Source organism: Nipponia nippon, unplaced genomic scaffold (genome assembly GCF_047370975.1).
Source record: "Nipponia nippon isolate SJK-2023a ecotype South Korea unplaced genomic scaffold, ASM4737097v1 scaffold_1, whole genome shotgun sequence".
NCBI classification, from domain to species: domain Eukaryota; kingdom Metazoa; phylum Chordata; class Aves; order Pelecaniformes; family Threskiornithidae; genus Nipponia; species Nipponia nippon.
The window spans coordinates 40273112-40287177 of NW_028262290.1; the positions used below are offsets into that span (position 1 = coordinate 40273112).

Consider the following 14066-nt stretch of genomic DNA (forward strand, 5'->3'; position numbering starts at 1 on the left):
ACACAGCCAGTTGCAAATGAGATTAAACTTAGGAAAGCAATGCTGAAGGCCGAGCTCTCACTCTTGCGTATCAGCATCACGGCATTATATGAATTGATTGCATTAGCATTCAGCTGAAATGCTAGCTTGTGAACCTCTTGCCATGAAGACATGTCTATAGAAAGGTTGCCCAAGGTATATGTTTGCAAGATATATGCAATGCCTGTTTGTTCGGGTGTTTTTGTGAAATATATACGAATATATATTTCTTCTGGTTGATAACCTGCTTCCTCTCTGCTTAACAGGACATTGCACTCATCGTTTCCTCTTCCTTAACAGCTTTTGCTCTTATTGACTTAGACAGTAAAAAAGGAGGAGGTCATCCCTCTATTTACTTACAGCCTAAATCCTGTCCCAAATCCCTGCAGCACTTGCAGTGCTACAGAAGCCCACACAAATGATACTTCTCGTCATTTGAATCCATACGGGAGTTGAGCTTCAGTGGCTGAAGAGAGGTAAAATTTTTAAGGAGTCTTAGGAAAGTATATCCTATCCTATTAGCCTCAGCCTTTCTTCTTTGAAGGTTCAAATTACATTTTTGGAAACAAGGTATCTTGCATGCAGGATCACTTTGGGTTTTGCACATACACACATATACACATATAGAGGGATGCATATTAAAGGACTTGCAGAAAATTTGAGCCAAAACCTGTCAGGAATCAATGTACTGTCAAAATCTCAGTGCAGGAGCCTTAGACAGCAGCACTCTCAGCTTTCTGAGAGCAGGACTTGATGTACAAGGTTAATCACAAGGATTCATTTTGTTGAGGGATCAGAAACCCAAAGCTGGCTCTATATAATACCTAAATCCCTTAGTGCAAGCAGCAGAGCCACAGTGCTTCTGTCCTCTAAAGCTGATACTTTCTATTAATTCAAGATACCTGTTCATTCATTTTTCTTTCCAGGCCAATTGCTAAAGGAAGGGCTTTGTGGTTGGAAGAAAGGCAAGCTCACAGTTCAGAAAGACAGGAGATAAACTGCTGGCCCCTTTGTAGTCAATAGGACTTTTATCACTGTCTTCAGTTCTGGGTTTCACTAAATACTTTTATATATATAAAGTTACATTTCTGTAACTTTTTCTGTACATTTATTTACCAGATCTGTACATGCAAAGGAAATTTAGAAACCCTTCTGAACTCTGTCTTCACATGGAGATGAAAGGTTTTCCCAAAAAACATGAAAAATTGCAGGCATATGTGTATTGTTCTCTAATAATTTCTATAACATAAATTCAGAGCTCCAATCTATTGACTCCTAAGGATGAGACACTTTCATGGACAACTTTAGACTGTGACAAGACAATATCCTACCTGGAACTCATCAGAATTTATGATACTCAAAACCTGAATCTGAATTTTGTTCTTTGGTGTGATTTTTATCAAAAATCAGTGGAACACATGGCAACCCTACAGCTGACTACATTTCTCCATCTCACTGTGAAGGCAGGGAAAATGGAATGGAATGACTTCTGATGAAGAGGATGATGTGAACATGATATTCCTGGACCAGCCCCTTTTCTCTGTATCACTTCAAATAGGTAGTGAAAGCTGACTAATCACATTAACATTTAAGGACATCATTTTATAATAAGGGCTGGGAGATATCTTTGTTCATACTATTCTGCAAAGAAATGACCTGAACAGAAAATACGCTTTGCATGAATCTCCCATTTATCAGACTATCAAGCATGCAGTAACCAGAGTGTGTAGAAATTACAATGCAGTTTGTGGAAATCTCATAACACAGGCTGTAATTCGTGAAATGGTTAAAACAAAAAAAAAAATTTATCTGTTAAGAGGTCTAGAGACAGAATAAATATGGTCAGTTTCTTCTGCACCAGAAGAGCTATGAGAACCCCCATATATTTTGAGACATTTGCTTTCTGTCAACCTGTTTGGCTAGTCTATGACATTAATGAAGCAATTATGTAACAGACATTAATGTATTTATAGCAGACAGCCACTATCTGGCTAAAAACTGGAAATATTTATGGAAAAAAACATGAGCTACTTATCTGACACACTGATATACCCTTATCTCTCAATGGTGTTATGTCTGAAGAATGAGAAGTGATCAGATTAAATGCAAGTTTTAGTGAAATGGACTCATGGTTACAAAATATTTTACTGAAAATGGCCTTGCTGCTTCAAGTGTAGTCACAACTATTCTATTACAAGTTGAGTGTAAGTGTGTGTAAAAAGATAAGGACACTATCTACATTTACCTACTCTGATCCCAGTTGGCTGCAAAAAGTAGAAGAATCTTCCTGCCACAGTGGTCGCGATTTTCCAGTACTCCCGGGAATCCATCTGTCAGAGCCCGTTTGATTCCTGGATCATCAGCCTTGAAGTTTTTGAACATATCCAGATTTAATTGACGGTACTGGAAGTACTGAGCCAGCAGTCTGAAGGCCTCAGTTTGGTGAAACTTTCTGGCTCGGAGAAATCTCAAGATGAAGGCATCATCTGTACGTAAAAACCCAATGTCAGGCCTGGTGATGATCATGTCCCTGACTTGCTGGATATCCTGATGCAAAATGTCTGGGTTTTCATTCAGTTCCAGGCGGGCTTTCTCTATAGTCTCTGGACTAAGTCCAGCTTGTAAATGGGTCATGTCTGCAAAAACCTCTTTTCCAAATCCTTAACTTCAGATATTTTAGTAGGAGAAGTGCTGATCCCATTCAGTTGATGGTCTGCTGTGAACGTGAGCCATTCAGAAGGTTTTTGCTATCCAGCTGATATTTAACAAGTGAAAGGGCTTTTCTTTTTCTTGCAGAAAGAGAAACAGGCAGTTCACATGTAGTATAATCCATCCAAAGGAAAGTGTTGTTTATTCCATCATTTACTAAAAGAAAAGGCACATATACAAAAGAAAGATTAAATATGTATATATATATATGCTTACAGGAATGCATTTCTGAACTGTATATGGCAATAAAATTGCTTTGTGTGCATCATATGTAAGAGGATAACAGTCAAATAATTTCAGAATGGGTGCATTTAAGATAAGGCAGTCATTGACATCTTGAATGTATATATTCAAGCTTTCAGAAAGGCAATCTGATTAATTGACAATTAATACTAAGCTGTATCAACTTACACTTAGAATACACTTTGCAAAGTTGTCTTATAGAAGTGTGGGAGTTCCAGCATCCCACAACTTCAAGCCCAGGATGACAAAAGCAAAAATAATAGTCATATTTTCCACCCCTAACAGGATCTACATTTCAGCTTCCTAAGTATGCAGATTTACACTTATCATAGTAAGTATAACAACTGGTTGATTTGGTTTTATCACCAGTACTATCAGCTTGTAGCTTTCCTTGAATTAGTCCCTCAGCTGATTATAAAACTGATTAAAAAAACAGCAAAACTCCACCAATATCAGGGATATTTTCTACTTGGTAAAACCTCACAGAAAATATTTCCCATTGGACTTAATACATCTTCATGGGAAACTTCCCATGAATAAAGTGTTTGATTAATCTAATCCAACAGAGTTGGTGTTTTAGTTGAAGAGATGCATTTTATTCCAAATTCTTTTAGTATCTTGTAGCTTTCCTGAATACCTAGTTCTAAATTTCATTTTCATTCCTGTACTTTACCTAGAATTTAGTTTTACAAGTGTTAGAAGAAAAGCTGCTTAAGGTGTTATGTATGAGCAAAATAGTACAGTGAATCTCCTACATTTCAGTGACATAATGAGCAAGAGGCTGTCATCGAAGTCTGTGTAGTTACACTTGTGTGAAATAAGATCAAAGTTTGTTCCAATGTGAAATGTGTGTGAAGAAAGATCAAGATCCATCCAATTTTTCAGCCATGACAAAAACAGACAAGCAAACAAAACCCCCTACTGCTTAACTGATCTCTCTCTCTTTCTAATTTCTGAAAAAGAAAAATTGGTTAAAAATTAAAAGGGAATCCCTCAGCGAAAGACATACCTTATTGTATTTGAAGAAAGCTATTTGGAAAGTTATGAATTATTTATAGCAAAACAACCATTTCACTCAGCTACTCCCCTGGGTTCAGCGTTCTCATATCAAACAAAGGGGACAGCAGCAGCCAGAGCATTTCTTTGTCCAGGGGCTGCTCAAAGTTACATTGCAGGACCTGGAAGTCAATCAACACAAGGGATGCCCAAGTTCCCTGTTTTGTGAGCTTGCATGTCATTGAGAAAAACTACATTTGAGATGCCACAGCTGCAACCCTGGGATGAGACCCCTAAATTTGAATACAGAGGGTTTCTGCATATTTGCTTAAAGGACATTTGTGGTGGGAGATAAGCTTTTCATTCAACAGCAATATGCATTAGACTTGTCTGTGGGTGATACAAAGGAGAGTTTGTTAAGCAGCCTCTTTCTGTATTTGCTGTGGAGCTGGAGTTAAGAAGAGCTACCTGCAGGGCAGAGTATCCTGTGATTCGTCAGCCTGGGAAAACCTGGGAAAAGGCAGACCCAAGAGGAAAGCAGATTGACTGCCTTTGACAAGTCACTATGGAGTGAAGATGACTCCAGAAAAACACACCCTGAAATTTTGAGGGGGTAATCTATGGGTCCAGGGTATTCAATTCTTAGAGAAATAAGGTGTACTAAAGGTCGATGGCACACATAAAAAGCAGTAACAGTTATTTGCTTTCCTCTTGCCTTTATTAGACCAAATTAGGGTAACTCTGATGATATCAACTGTATTCCACTGATGTAGGCTATGGGAAAATCAGGTCAATATTTTGTGCTTAGGATCTCAAATTAATGGTGGCATTAGCATTTTCTTGCATAAATCATGTTTTTAGTTACAATTGCCTCCATGAGCTAGTTAGGGGAGCTCAGTGTGTTTAAGTGTGACACTGTCACTGGGGGAGTGCAGTGTAAAGGTTGGTTCTTTCCCTAGTTTTAACAGCAAGTTGTGCCCTAAGAAGGCTGGTCGTGCTCGAGGGTGCTTGGCAGAGGGGTGGAAGCAAGGAGCTTATCTGGGGTCTGTGCCAGCTCTGACTCAGGGCTCAGTATGGATTTGAACACCTTTGGAGCTCCTGTGACTTAGAATTACAGAATCATAGAATCACAGAATGGTTTGGGTTGGAAGGGAGCTTTAAAGGTCATCTAGTCCAACCCCCTTGCCGTGGGCAGGAACATCTTTCACTGGATCAGGTTGCTCAAAGCCCCACTCAACCTGGCCTTGAAGATGGGGTTGACTTCTAGGGATGGGGCATCCACTGCTTCTCTGGGCAATGTGTTGCAGTGTCTCACCACACTCATCGTAAAGAATTTGTTCTCTGTATCCAGTCTAAACCTACCTTCTTTCAGTTTAAAGCCATTATCCCTTGACCTATTACTTCAGGCCCTAGTAAAAAGCTTCTCTCCATCTTTCTTATAAGCCCGTTTTAGGTACTGAAAGACCACAAGGTCTCCCTGGAGCCTTCTCTTCTCCAGGCTGAACAACACCAGCTCTCTCAGCCTTTCTTCATAGGAGAAGTGTTCCAGCCTTCCGATCATTTTTGTGGCCCTCCTCTGGACCTGCTCTAACAGGTCCAAGGACATGTGACAGTTAACTGTGACCCCCCCAGTGGTTTCATCCATTTTCTGAGAGTTCATTGGAGTACAATGGTTCCTTCCTCTGCTCCTTTTCTGACTCCCACCTCCACCAAGATACTTCTTTGGAAATAAGGCAAATTCTTTAAAGGTCAACTGCAGTCTACTCCAGGAGAAAATGGGGTTAGACCAAGGAGAGAAAGTCTGGCCCTTCAGATTTCCTTATAGGATCCTCAAGCATTTAGTGTCGAAAATTATGCTACTTATTAAAGTTTCCGACTGTTTTTACCTTATTTGAATGGATTATCACCCTTGATACCCAGGATGATCCCAAGGTGAGGGAGATATGGTCCTCTCCTGTCAGCTGTTGTTGCCAAAAGGCAACTTACAAATATTCAGTCTAACAAAATATACATTTTTAAATACATTTCACAGTTTTCTCATAGTGAGCTGAGCTATAGCCATGGGTTACAGCTTATAGGAGAATCTCTATAAATGATCCCAATTATCAGCCAAAATAGATTTTGCACTAAAATACTTTATTGGTATAAGGTTATATATTGCAAAATAATCCAAAATATGTATGAACAATGCTGTCCCTATCTGAATCATAACACAAATCATGGGGTTAGTAGTAATCCACTGTAGCACCATTGACTTCAAGGAGTCTGATAAAGAGTGGATGATTTGGTTCTCGCACTGCTTTCCTTGACAATAAATTTAATGCTCCATAGCTACCCAGTTTAATTGTCATCATTGTGCTTTCTCAAATGGTACTGATTTATTCTGATTCCCAAAGGTATAACAGAAGCACCTTCTCCATTTTTACCCCATCCCACACATGGCAATTTCTTGTTCTCTTCTGGTTTTGTGTACAGCTCTGATCCATCTGCCAGTTTTTCAGATGTTTACATCTTTGTTCTGCTTTTTTTTTTTCCTCCCAAATGAAGATGCTGGCCTTTTTTTTCCCTATCTTGAATATTGTTGCTGCATGTTGGCACACTAGACTCTTTGTTATAGTCTCAACAGCTGTTTTTCTGTGTTGTGACTCTTTGTTCCCAAAGGACTATTTGCTCTCCTAATGTCTTTTCACAGCCACTTAAAATAAATCATCCCTCCAAAGGAACAAAACCCAGCTTTAAACAAGGAAAAATAATTAACAGAGGTTTGAAACACAATGTATTAATAGAGGAAAAAATGGGAAATTTCCACCAAAATTGTGGTGTCACATACCATTTCAGCTTATTCATTTTCATTCCCAATAAGAGAACGACAAGGGACAGAGAATGGTTTTAGGATGGGTAAAACACTGAAAGTGGGATACAGTCTTCAGACAAACAGCTTACTTTTTTGCCTGATCCTCAAAAATAAAATTGAGTTAATAATAAAATGTATAATAATACTTAATAATTAACTAAAATGAAAATAACATCTTAAGGAAGTATGTATAGCACTTTCCATCCAAAGATCTTAATATGCTTTACTGCTCGCTCGCAATGACAGCTTCTGGATCAGCATTCAACCCCTATTTGCTCTACATCCCCTGGAAAATTGGCCAAAACCTGCTTTCAGTGATGATGATGATGCTTGTCTGGATCATTTTGTTCCTGCCTGCTTAGCTGTCCCTGCAATACCATTTGCCTCTTGGAGCACTGTGCTCATGTCTGTTTGGCCCTTCCCCATGCGCGTCAGTTCCAGATAGATTTTAGTTGCCTCTGTCTACCAAGTGTTTTCCATTCAGTCAAAAGCTATATGCCATGTGAAATTTCATTACCACAGCTTTCAAACAAACAGGGACGGCACTAGGGTTTGATCCTCACCTGGTATTAATAGGCATCACTGTTACGATTTGTTTCATTATATAATTCCTAACTCCTAGCATTCGTACAGGTATTAGCTGCTAAAATCATGCCAGAAAAGAATGGAGTTGGCAGGGAGGGAGGGAAACTGGTAATCTAGAATGATTTAATCTCAGAGTGTGGGTGTCATCTCATTAAATTGCTTTTTAAAAAATATTTTGATGTTAACTCTGGAAAACATCTTGGGGCTATGTTCTGCTTAGCAGGGATTGCTCCATAAAGGCAGGGGAGGATGAATCCATAGCTGTACTTATAGGAGTGGCTCCTAAGGCACTTTGTGGCCTTGTGGTATCCTAGTAGGAACCCACACTAGAAATTCAGTGCTCAGACATAGAAAGGGACATACCCTGGCTCCATGAACTAATTTCAAAAGAGTGATAAGAAAAACTGACTCTCTTGTCCTTGGCTGCTGGGTCCTGGCCTCCTACACAGACAGTGGGGAGAAGTGCAGTCTTGAATGATTTGCCTGAGGTCACAGAGGACACATTTCACAGAGCTAGGAACAGACCATATGTCTCCTGAGCCACAAGCTTACATGTTAACATCTGGGCAATCTTTCCCCCCTATGCATAATTCTCTGCATCACGAGAAAAATGTGAAGCCACGTTGCACATAAGGAAACGGAGATGTAGACGCAATGTCCTCAGTGTCCCCAGTGTAATCCCCTGAGGCTTCAATGGCACAATCAGGACCCCAAAGTGTCCCATTTCTTTATGTTTTTGCCAAGAACAACCCCTCTATGGGAGATCCAGACAGGCCTATCTCACATCCCAAGTCCATAGCCTGACTACTGCTCAGATTATCACAGAATCACAGCATGGCTGAGATTGGAGGTCATCTGGTCCAACCCCTCTGGCTCAAGCAGGGCCACCTAGAGCAGGTTGCCCAGGACTGTGTTCGGACGGCTTTTGAAGATCTCCAAAGAAGGAGACTCCACAGCCTCTCTGGGAAACCTGTGCTGGGGCTCCATCACTTTCACAGTAAAAAAGTGTTTCTTGATGTTCAGAGTGAATCTCCTGTGTTTCAGTTTGTGCCCATTGCCTCAGGTCCTGCCACTGGGCACCACTGAGAAGAGCCTGGCTCCATCCTCTTTGCACCCTCCCTTCACGTATTTGTACACATGGATGAGATCCCCCTGAGCCTGCTCTTCTCCAGGATGAACAGTCCTTGCTCTCTCAGCCTTTCCTCACAGGAGAGATGTTCCAGTCCCTTAATCATCCTTGTGACCGTTCATTGGACTTTGTCCAGTATGTCCATGTCTCTCTTGTATCGGGGAGCCCAGAACTAGATGCAGTATTCCAGGTGTGGCCTCCCCAGTCCTGACTATTATGAACATCCCCTGCTTCCCTGTAGCCCTTCCCTAAGCGACTAGATTCTCCCAGTCAACCTAAACGAGTTAAATATCTCAAGTCTTTCTTCTGTAAGTCCTAGTGCTCTTGTAAACCTCCACTAGGGAATTTTTGCTTCTCTTCAATATGAAAATAGGGAACATTTATGACTGTAATAGCTGTGTGGGGAATTGATGGTTTCTCACACTTTCCTGGGATGTGATCTCATTGCTCAGGTATAAAAACTAACATTTCTTTCAGTTCCGTAAAAACAATAAATCACAGATTCCTATTCCCCTCATATTACAGTCTCCTTGTTGGCTTAAGTCAGTTACAGGTTACCCTCGGGCCACATCTATCTGTCTAGCAGCGGTAATTTAGCCATGGCACAGCACAAAACACAGCAGCAACTCAGCTGATCTTTGTAGCTCTCTGCACAGTACGTAGGGCAGGCACGTCTGCAACACTGACCTGCAGTTGTCCTGCTGTTGCTACAAGCTGACGGGCATGAGGAGAGACGGACAAGGTTGTCTAATAGATGTAAAATTAAAAAATTGCCTCATTATCTTTTGACCTGAAATGTCCAAAACTTATTGCCTACCTGAATATTAAGGAATAGGACCACTGGCTTAGAAGGAAAAGTTAAACAACTTGTAAATAAAAAAGTTAAACAAAACACCCGTGAACTTAATGAGATATTGTTTCAATCTTTCTCTGAATCATAGGTTTTTAAAGATTTAAGTATTGACCAGCCACAGATAAACTGCATATCCCTATGGGAACATGAGCCCTGACCTGTGAGATGCCAAAGAAGCAGCAGGCTCCGAGAGACTCATGAACTACTCCAAGTGTCGCCATGCAAAGAGCGTCCTGGCTGCTATTGGACAAAGAGGTCACTTTCTCCAATACTATAGAAACTTCTTGCAGCTGAAATTATCAGCAGTATGCAAAACATGAATTCTGTCCCCCAAGCCTGATAATTAAGCTATGTGCAGAAATCTGATAGCAAGGGATCATAATATTCATGCCTAAAAATCCCTAAATGCACTGTAGAAGTTGTGTTGCAACATCTGCACAAAGATATACAGAAGAAGGAATGAAACATGTTATCAAGATATTTAGTCCTACATCTTTAATAACATTAAGTTTATCTAATTTCACAGTTCTTTTGCTCCACATTTTAAAAATCAAGTTCCTTTAAAAAATATGAAATAAAATGGTGATGTATTATTGCCCTATTAGTGGCTGACTTAGTTCTGCTTTATACATTCTGCCAGAGAAAGGCATCCATCATCCTGTGGGGTGGCAGTGGGGGGAGGAAGGAAAGGAGGGAAAGGCAGGGACAGAGAGGAAGGAAGGAGGGAAGGAAGGCAGGAAGGAAGAAGGGAGGCAAGGAAGGAAGGAAGGCAGGAAAGGAGGGAAGAAAGAAGGAAGGAAGGGAAGAAAGGAAAGAGGGAGAGATTTCTGCACCCAGGAATTCATGCAATTCTCCTGTTTTTTTCTCTCACTCGTATTGAAGTCTGAGCACAAACACAAAGATCTGCACACAGATACTTCTCCCAAAATTGTAGAAAAGAAGTTTATTATAATTTGATATTACCTTGTGGGTTTGTTTTCTCAGTGGAGGAACATATCAGATTTGAGGAGTTTATTTCTATAAATCCTCTTGAAGGAAAAAAGACAAACAAACAAACAAAAAAACTGTTTGGAAATTCTCAAACTAAATCCTCAGAGCAGCGTTAGTATTAAGAGGGAAAGGACTTACAACTCTTCTGCCAAAACCTATGTGAACTTCTGCTCACGGGACTTCCTACTCCATAAAAGACTGATGTTACTTCTTTTTTTTTTATTAGTAGGACCCAATTGTCATATCTTGTTCCTGTATGTGCCAGACACCACAGCAATGGGCTGTGAGAGAAAATAATACTCGCTTGACAAACAATAGCACAATTCCTTCAGTAACTGCACACTTAAATTAACAATTGCATTAGTTTACAGTCTTAATTTGGAGGGAATATTCTCCATCCTTTTATGAGGCTGATCATTTGTATTTTAACTGACATGGCCCTCTTTTGGAAGATGAGTAGGCTGCTGTTACATGTTTCAATGAAACAGACTCTGTGTTCAAAGCACCTAGAGTTTAAGGAATTATGACCCAGTGCTATAGGGTGGATTCTGCAGTTCCTCCATTGCTGAACTCAGTTACACCACTTACACTACTACTCAGCACCACTCAGTGCTACTCAGTATAAGAGTATCTGGTCTCTGCATGAGATTTTAAGTTATAAATGATGATATAATAAAGTAAGAAGGTTTTTGGAAAAGGTTGTAATATCTTTCATTATTTTGCATATGCCTTACAAAAGTCTAATTTTTAGAAAACACTCAATAGTTTTCAGAGCTGGATGAGTCAACAGAATTCTTAAAATAATTGGGAGCATTTTATAACAGATACATATCAGACCTGATTATGCTGACAACACAAGCTGCCCCTGTAAACTTCAAGATGGGATACAGACTGCAATCCAGGGAAAGCTCTGTAAGGTTATCTGACTTATCATTATATGAAAAAGTAAACCCTTACCTTTGCTATGCAGTGCATGGCATAATACTGTTACATAATATGTCATTTAGATGTTGGCATTACATTAACTTTTGGTACTGGAGAAAATCCATGTTATCATCTGATTATTCAGAAAGCACATGAAAGCAGCCTTTCTGTAATTTAATTTTTCCTTCCAAACATGATCCAGTCACTGTTTAGTGATGGACAACAAGTAGCCATCTGCTCCTTAACTTCATTATTCCTGGAGGTTGTTCAGATTGAGGAATCAGCATTTTGAAAGGGGAAAGCTCTCTTTTTCCTATGACCTTCCCCACCCTTCCAGGATTAAACCATTGCCAACAGAATTAAAATCAGGCCAGAAGCACGCATGGGGTTTCTCCCGCTGTTATTTGCTTTGTGTTTATTTTCTTTATGAAGCCCTCTCTGAACACCCTCACTGCTTGCAGAGACCACAACTTAATTCTTGACTTTCTGCATCAAAGGATCCACAGGGTAAGCACGATTCACCTCACCTCTTCCCTGCACCCATAATTCATCACTGTTTGCCATTGGGAAAGCAGAACATTTGACTGACCCAGCACATTCCCTCCTCCCTTTAATCCCTCATCCACCTTTGGGTTGAATATACCTGGTCAAAACAGCCATCAATTTGCTGACGAGCAAACAGGTATCTGCTGCTCTTTGGCCAGCTCCTATCTGTTGGCACTTGGCTGGAGTCCTGACTTGCTCCCTTAATTCCCAGTTTTCACCCTTTCCCCTCCATCCCTCTCACCTCTCCTCTGCTTTCAAATTGGATCTGGACTTTCCCTTCCAACTTGTGCTCTTTCCCCTGCTTGCCCAGCTCCTGGGCTGCTGAGCTGATTTTTCCAGCCCCTGTGGCCTCTTTCAGGAAGCATTGAGGCTGGTGATGGAGAAGGAAGACAGGAGGGGAGGAAGGGGCAGGAAAGTGAGGAATGGGGGGAAACAGGGGCAGGGAGGAAAGGAGGCAAGGGAAGGCAGAAAACAGGAAGGCTGGAGGCAGAGAAGTAGGGCAAGGAGGACTGGAGGCAGAAGAGGCAGAGTAGATAGGAGGCAGGAAGCAGGGCATGGAGGAGAGGCAGGGGAGGCAGGGGAAGCAGAGGAGGAAGGGGAGGTAAGGGAAGTAGGGCAGCCAGGGCAGGGAGGAGAAGCAGGGCAGGCAGGGGAAGTACGACAGGCAGGGAAGGCAGGGATCCGGTCAAGGAAAAGAGGCAGGGCAGACAGGGAGCAGGGGAAGGAGGCAGGGAGGCAGAGAGCAGTGAGGCAGGACAGGCAGGAGAGGCAGCCAGGGGAGGCAGGGAGCAGGATAAGGAGGCAGGGGGGGAGCAAGCCAGCTAAGAGGCAGAGGAGGCAGGGAGCAGGGCAGGAAGGGAGCAGGGAGTCAGGGCAAGCAGGGGAGGCGAGCAATGGAGGCAGGGGACATGGAGAGAGGGGAGGCAATGAGCAGGGGAAGGAGGCAGGCAGGAGGCAGGGAAACAGAGGCAGGACAGGCAGAGGATGCAGGAGGCAGGGCAGGCAGGGAGCAGGGCAGGCAGGAAGCAGGAAGCAGGGCAGGCAGGAGGAGGCAAGCAGGAGGCAGGCAGGAGGCAGCAGGCAGGGAGCAGGGCAGGCAGGGCGGGCAGCGGGCAGGAGGCCGGGCAGGGAGCGGCCCCTGCCCGCAGCGCGGCGGGGCTGCGGCCGGAGCTGTCCGCCCGGCGGTGCTGAACCGCCGCAGCCCGGGCCCGGCGGCGCGGGGGACGGGGAGCGCGGAGAGCCGCCCTGCTGCAAACCGAGAAAAGACAAATCCAAATACCTGCACAGCGCCAGGCAGCCTGCCGTGGGGCGGCGGGGGGCTGCGTGGGATGATTTTTTTTTTCCCCCCTGTAGGTGTCCTTGCTGTTGAGCTGGGTGGGTGAGAAAGATCTCCCGGCTCCCAGGTTCAGGCTCAGATCTCTCTAGAAAACTGTGAATGAGCGAGCGCCAGCTCCACGGGGCTAGGATTTTTTTTTTTTTTTTTTTTTTTTTTGGTAGGAGGCGTGTGCACCAAAGCCTGGGTCCTTCCACTCGGCGGCTGCCGTCCCCCTGGGTCCTAAGCCCTCCTGCCGCCCGCCCGGCTGCCTCCCGGAGATCCCGGCGATCCCAGGCTGCGGGCTCGGCGCACCACCACCGCCACCGCCGAGGGAGTGGTGACAAAGGAGCTGCGGGCTGCTGACAGCCGGGAAAGCAGCAGCACAGCCGGCCACTGCGAGCTTAGCAGCGCGGGCTTTCACCTGGTGGCATGGTCTTCACCGCCTTTTTTTCTCGCATCACCCCTTTCCCAGCGAAACTCGGGGAAAGCACAAACTCCTGCGGCATTTACAGCATCCACAGAAAGGGTAGTCTTAATGGGCCGTGTGTTACAGATGGACTGCCTTAATGAACATGGCAGCCTGGGTTTATAAGAGAAGTTCGTCTGGGTCAGGTTACAGGTACATCTAGCTCAGGGTGCTGTCACCACCAGCAGCCACAGCACATGTCTAATGAAGAATATAAAACCAGGAGAAACCTCACCCCTGCACTCTCCCAGCCCCTCTCCCAAGCATTTTAAATTTAGGGATTTCCCCAGCAATGTGGTGCCTGTGTCTTTAGGATGAATTTGTCCTCCTTGAACTTTCCCAGTGTCTTCTAGAACACCTATAAATTTCTAGACCATCCTTCCATAATGTCCTTTAACAAGGAGCTCCACAGACCATCTGACTACTGCAAAAACTATC

The 14066-nt window shown here is 43.1% G+C and overlaps 1 protein-coding gene across 1 annotated transcript in view; it reads right to left on the bottom strand.

Annotated features, from left to right (window-relative positions):
- The window catches only part of CLVS1 (clavesin 1), a 106223-nt gene extending 92845 nt beyond the window's left edge, over positions 1–13378 (bottom strand). Inside the window, exons 1-2 of the mRNA XM_087752672.1 lie at positions 13127–13378; positions 2264–2883 (exon numbers count right to left, since the gene is read on the bottom strand). Coding sequence (XP_087608798.1) covers positions 2264–2652 — 389 coding nt within the window. The 5' untranslated portion in view covers positions 2653–2883; positions 13127–13378. The remainder of the gene's footprint in view (positions 1–2263; positions 2884–13126) is intronic.
- Between the last annotated feature and the right edge of the window lie 688 nt (positions 13379–14066).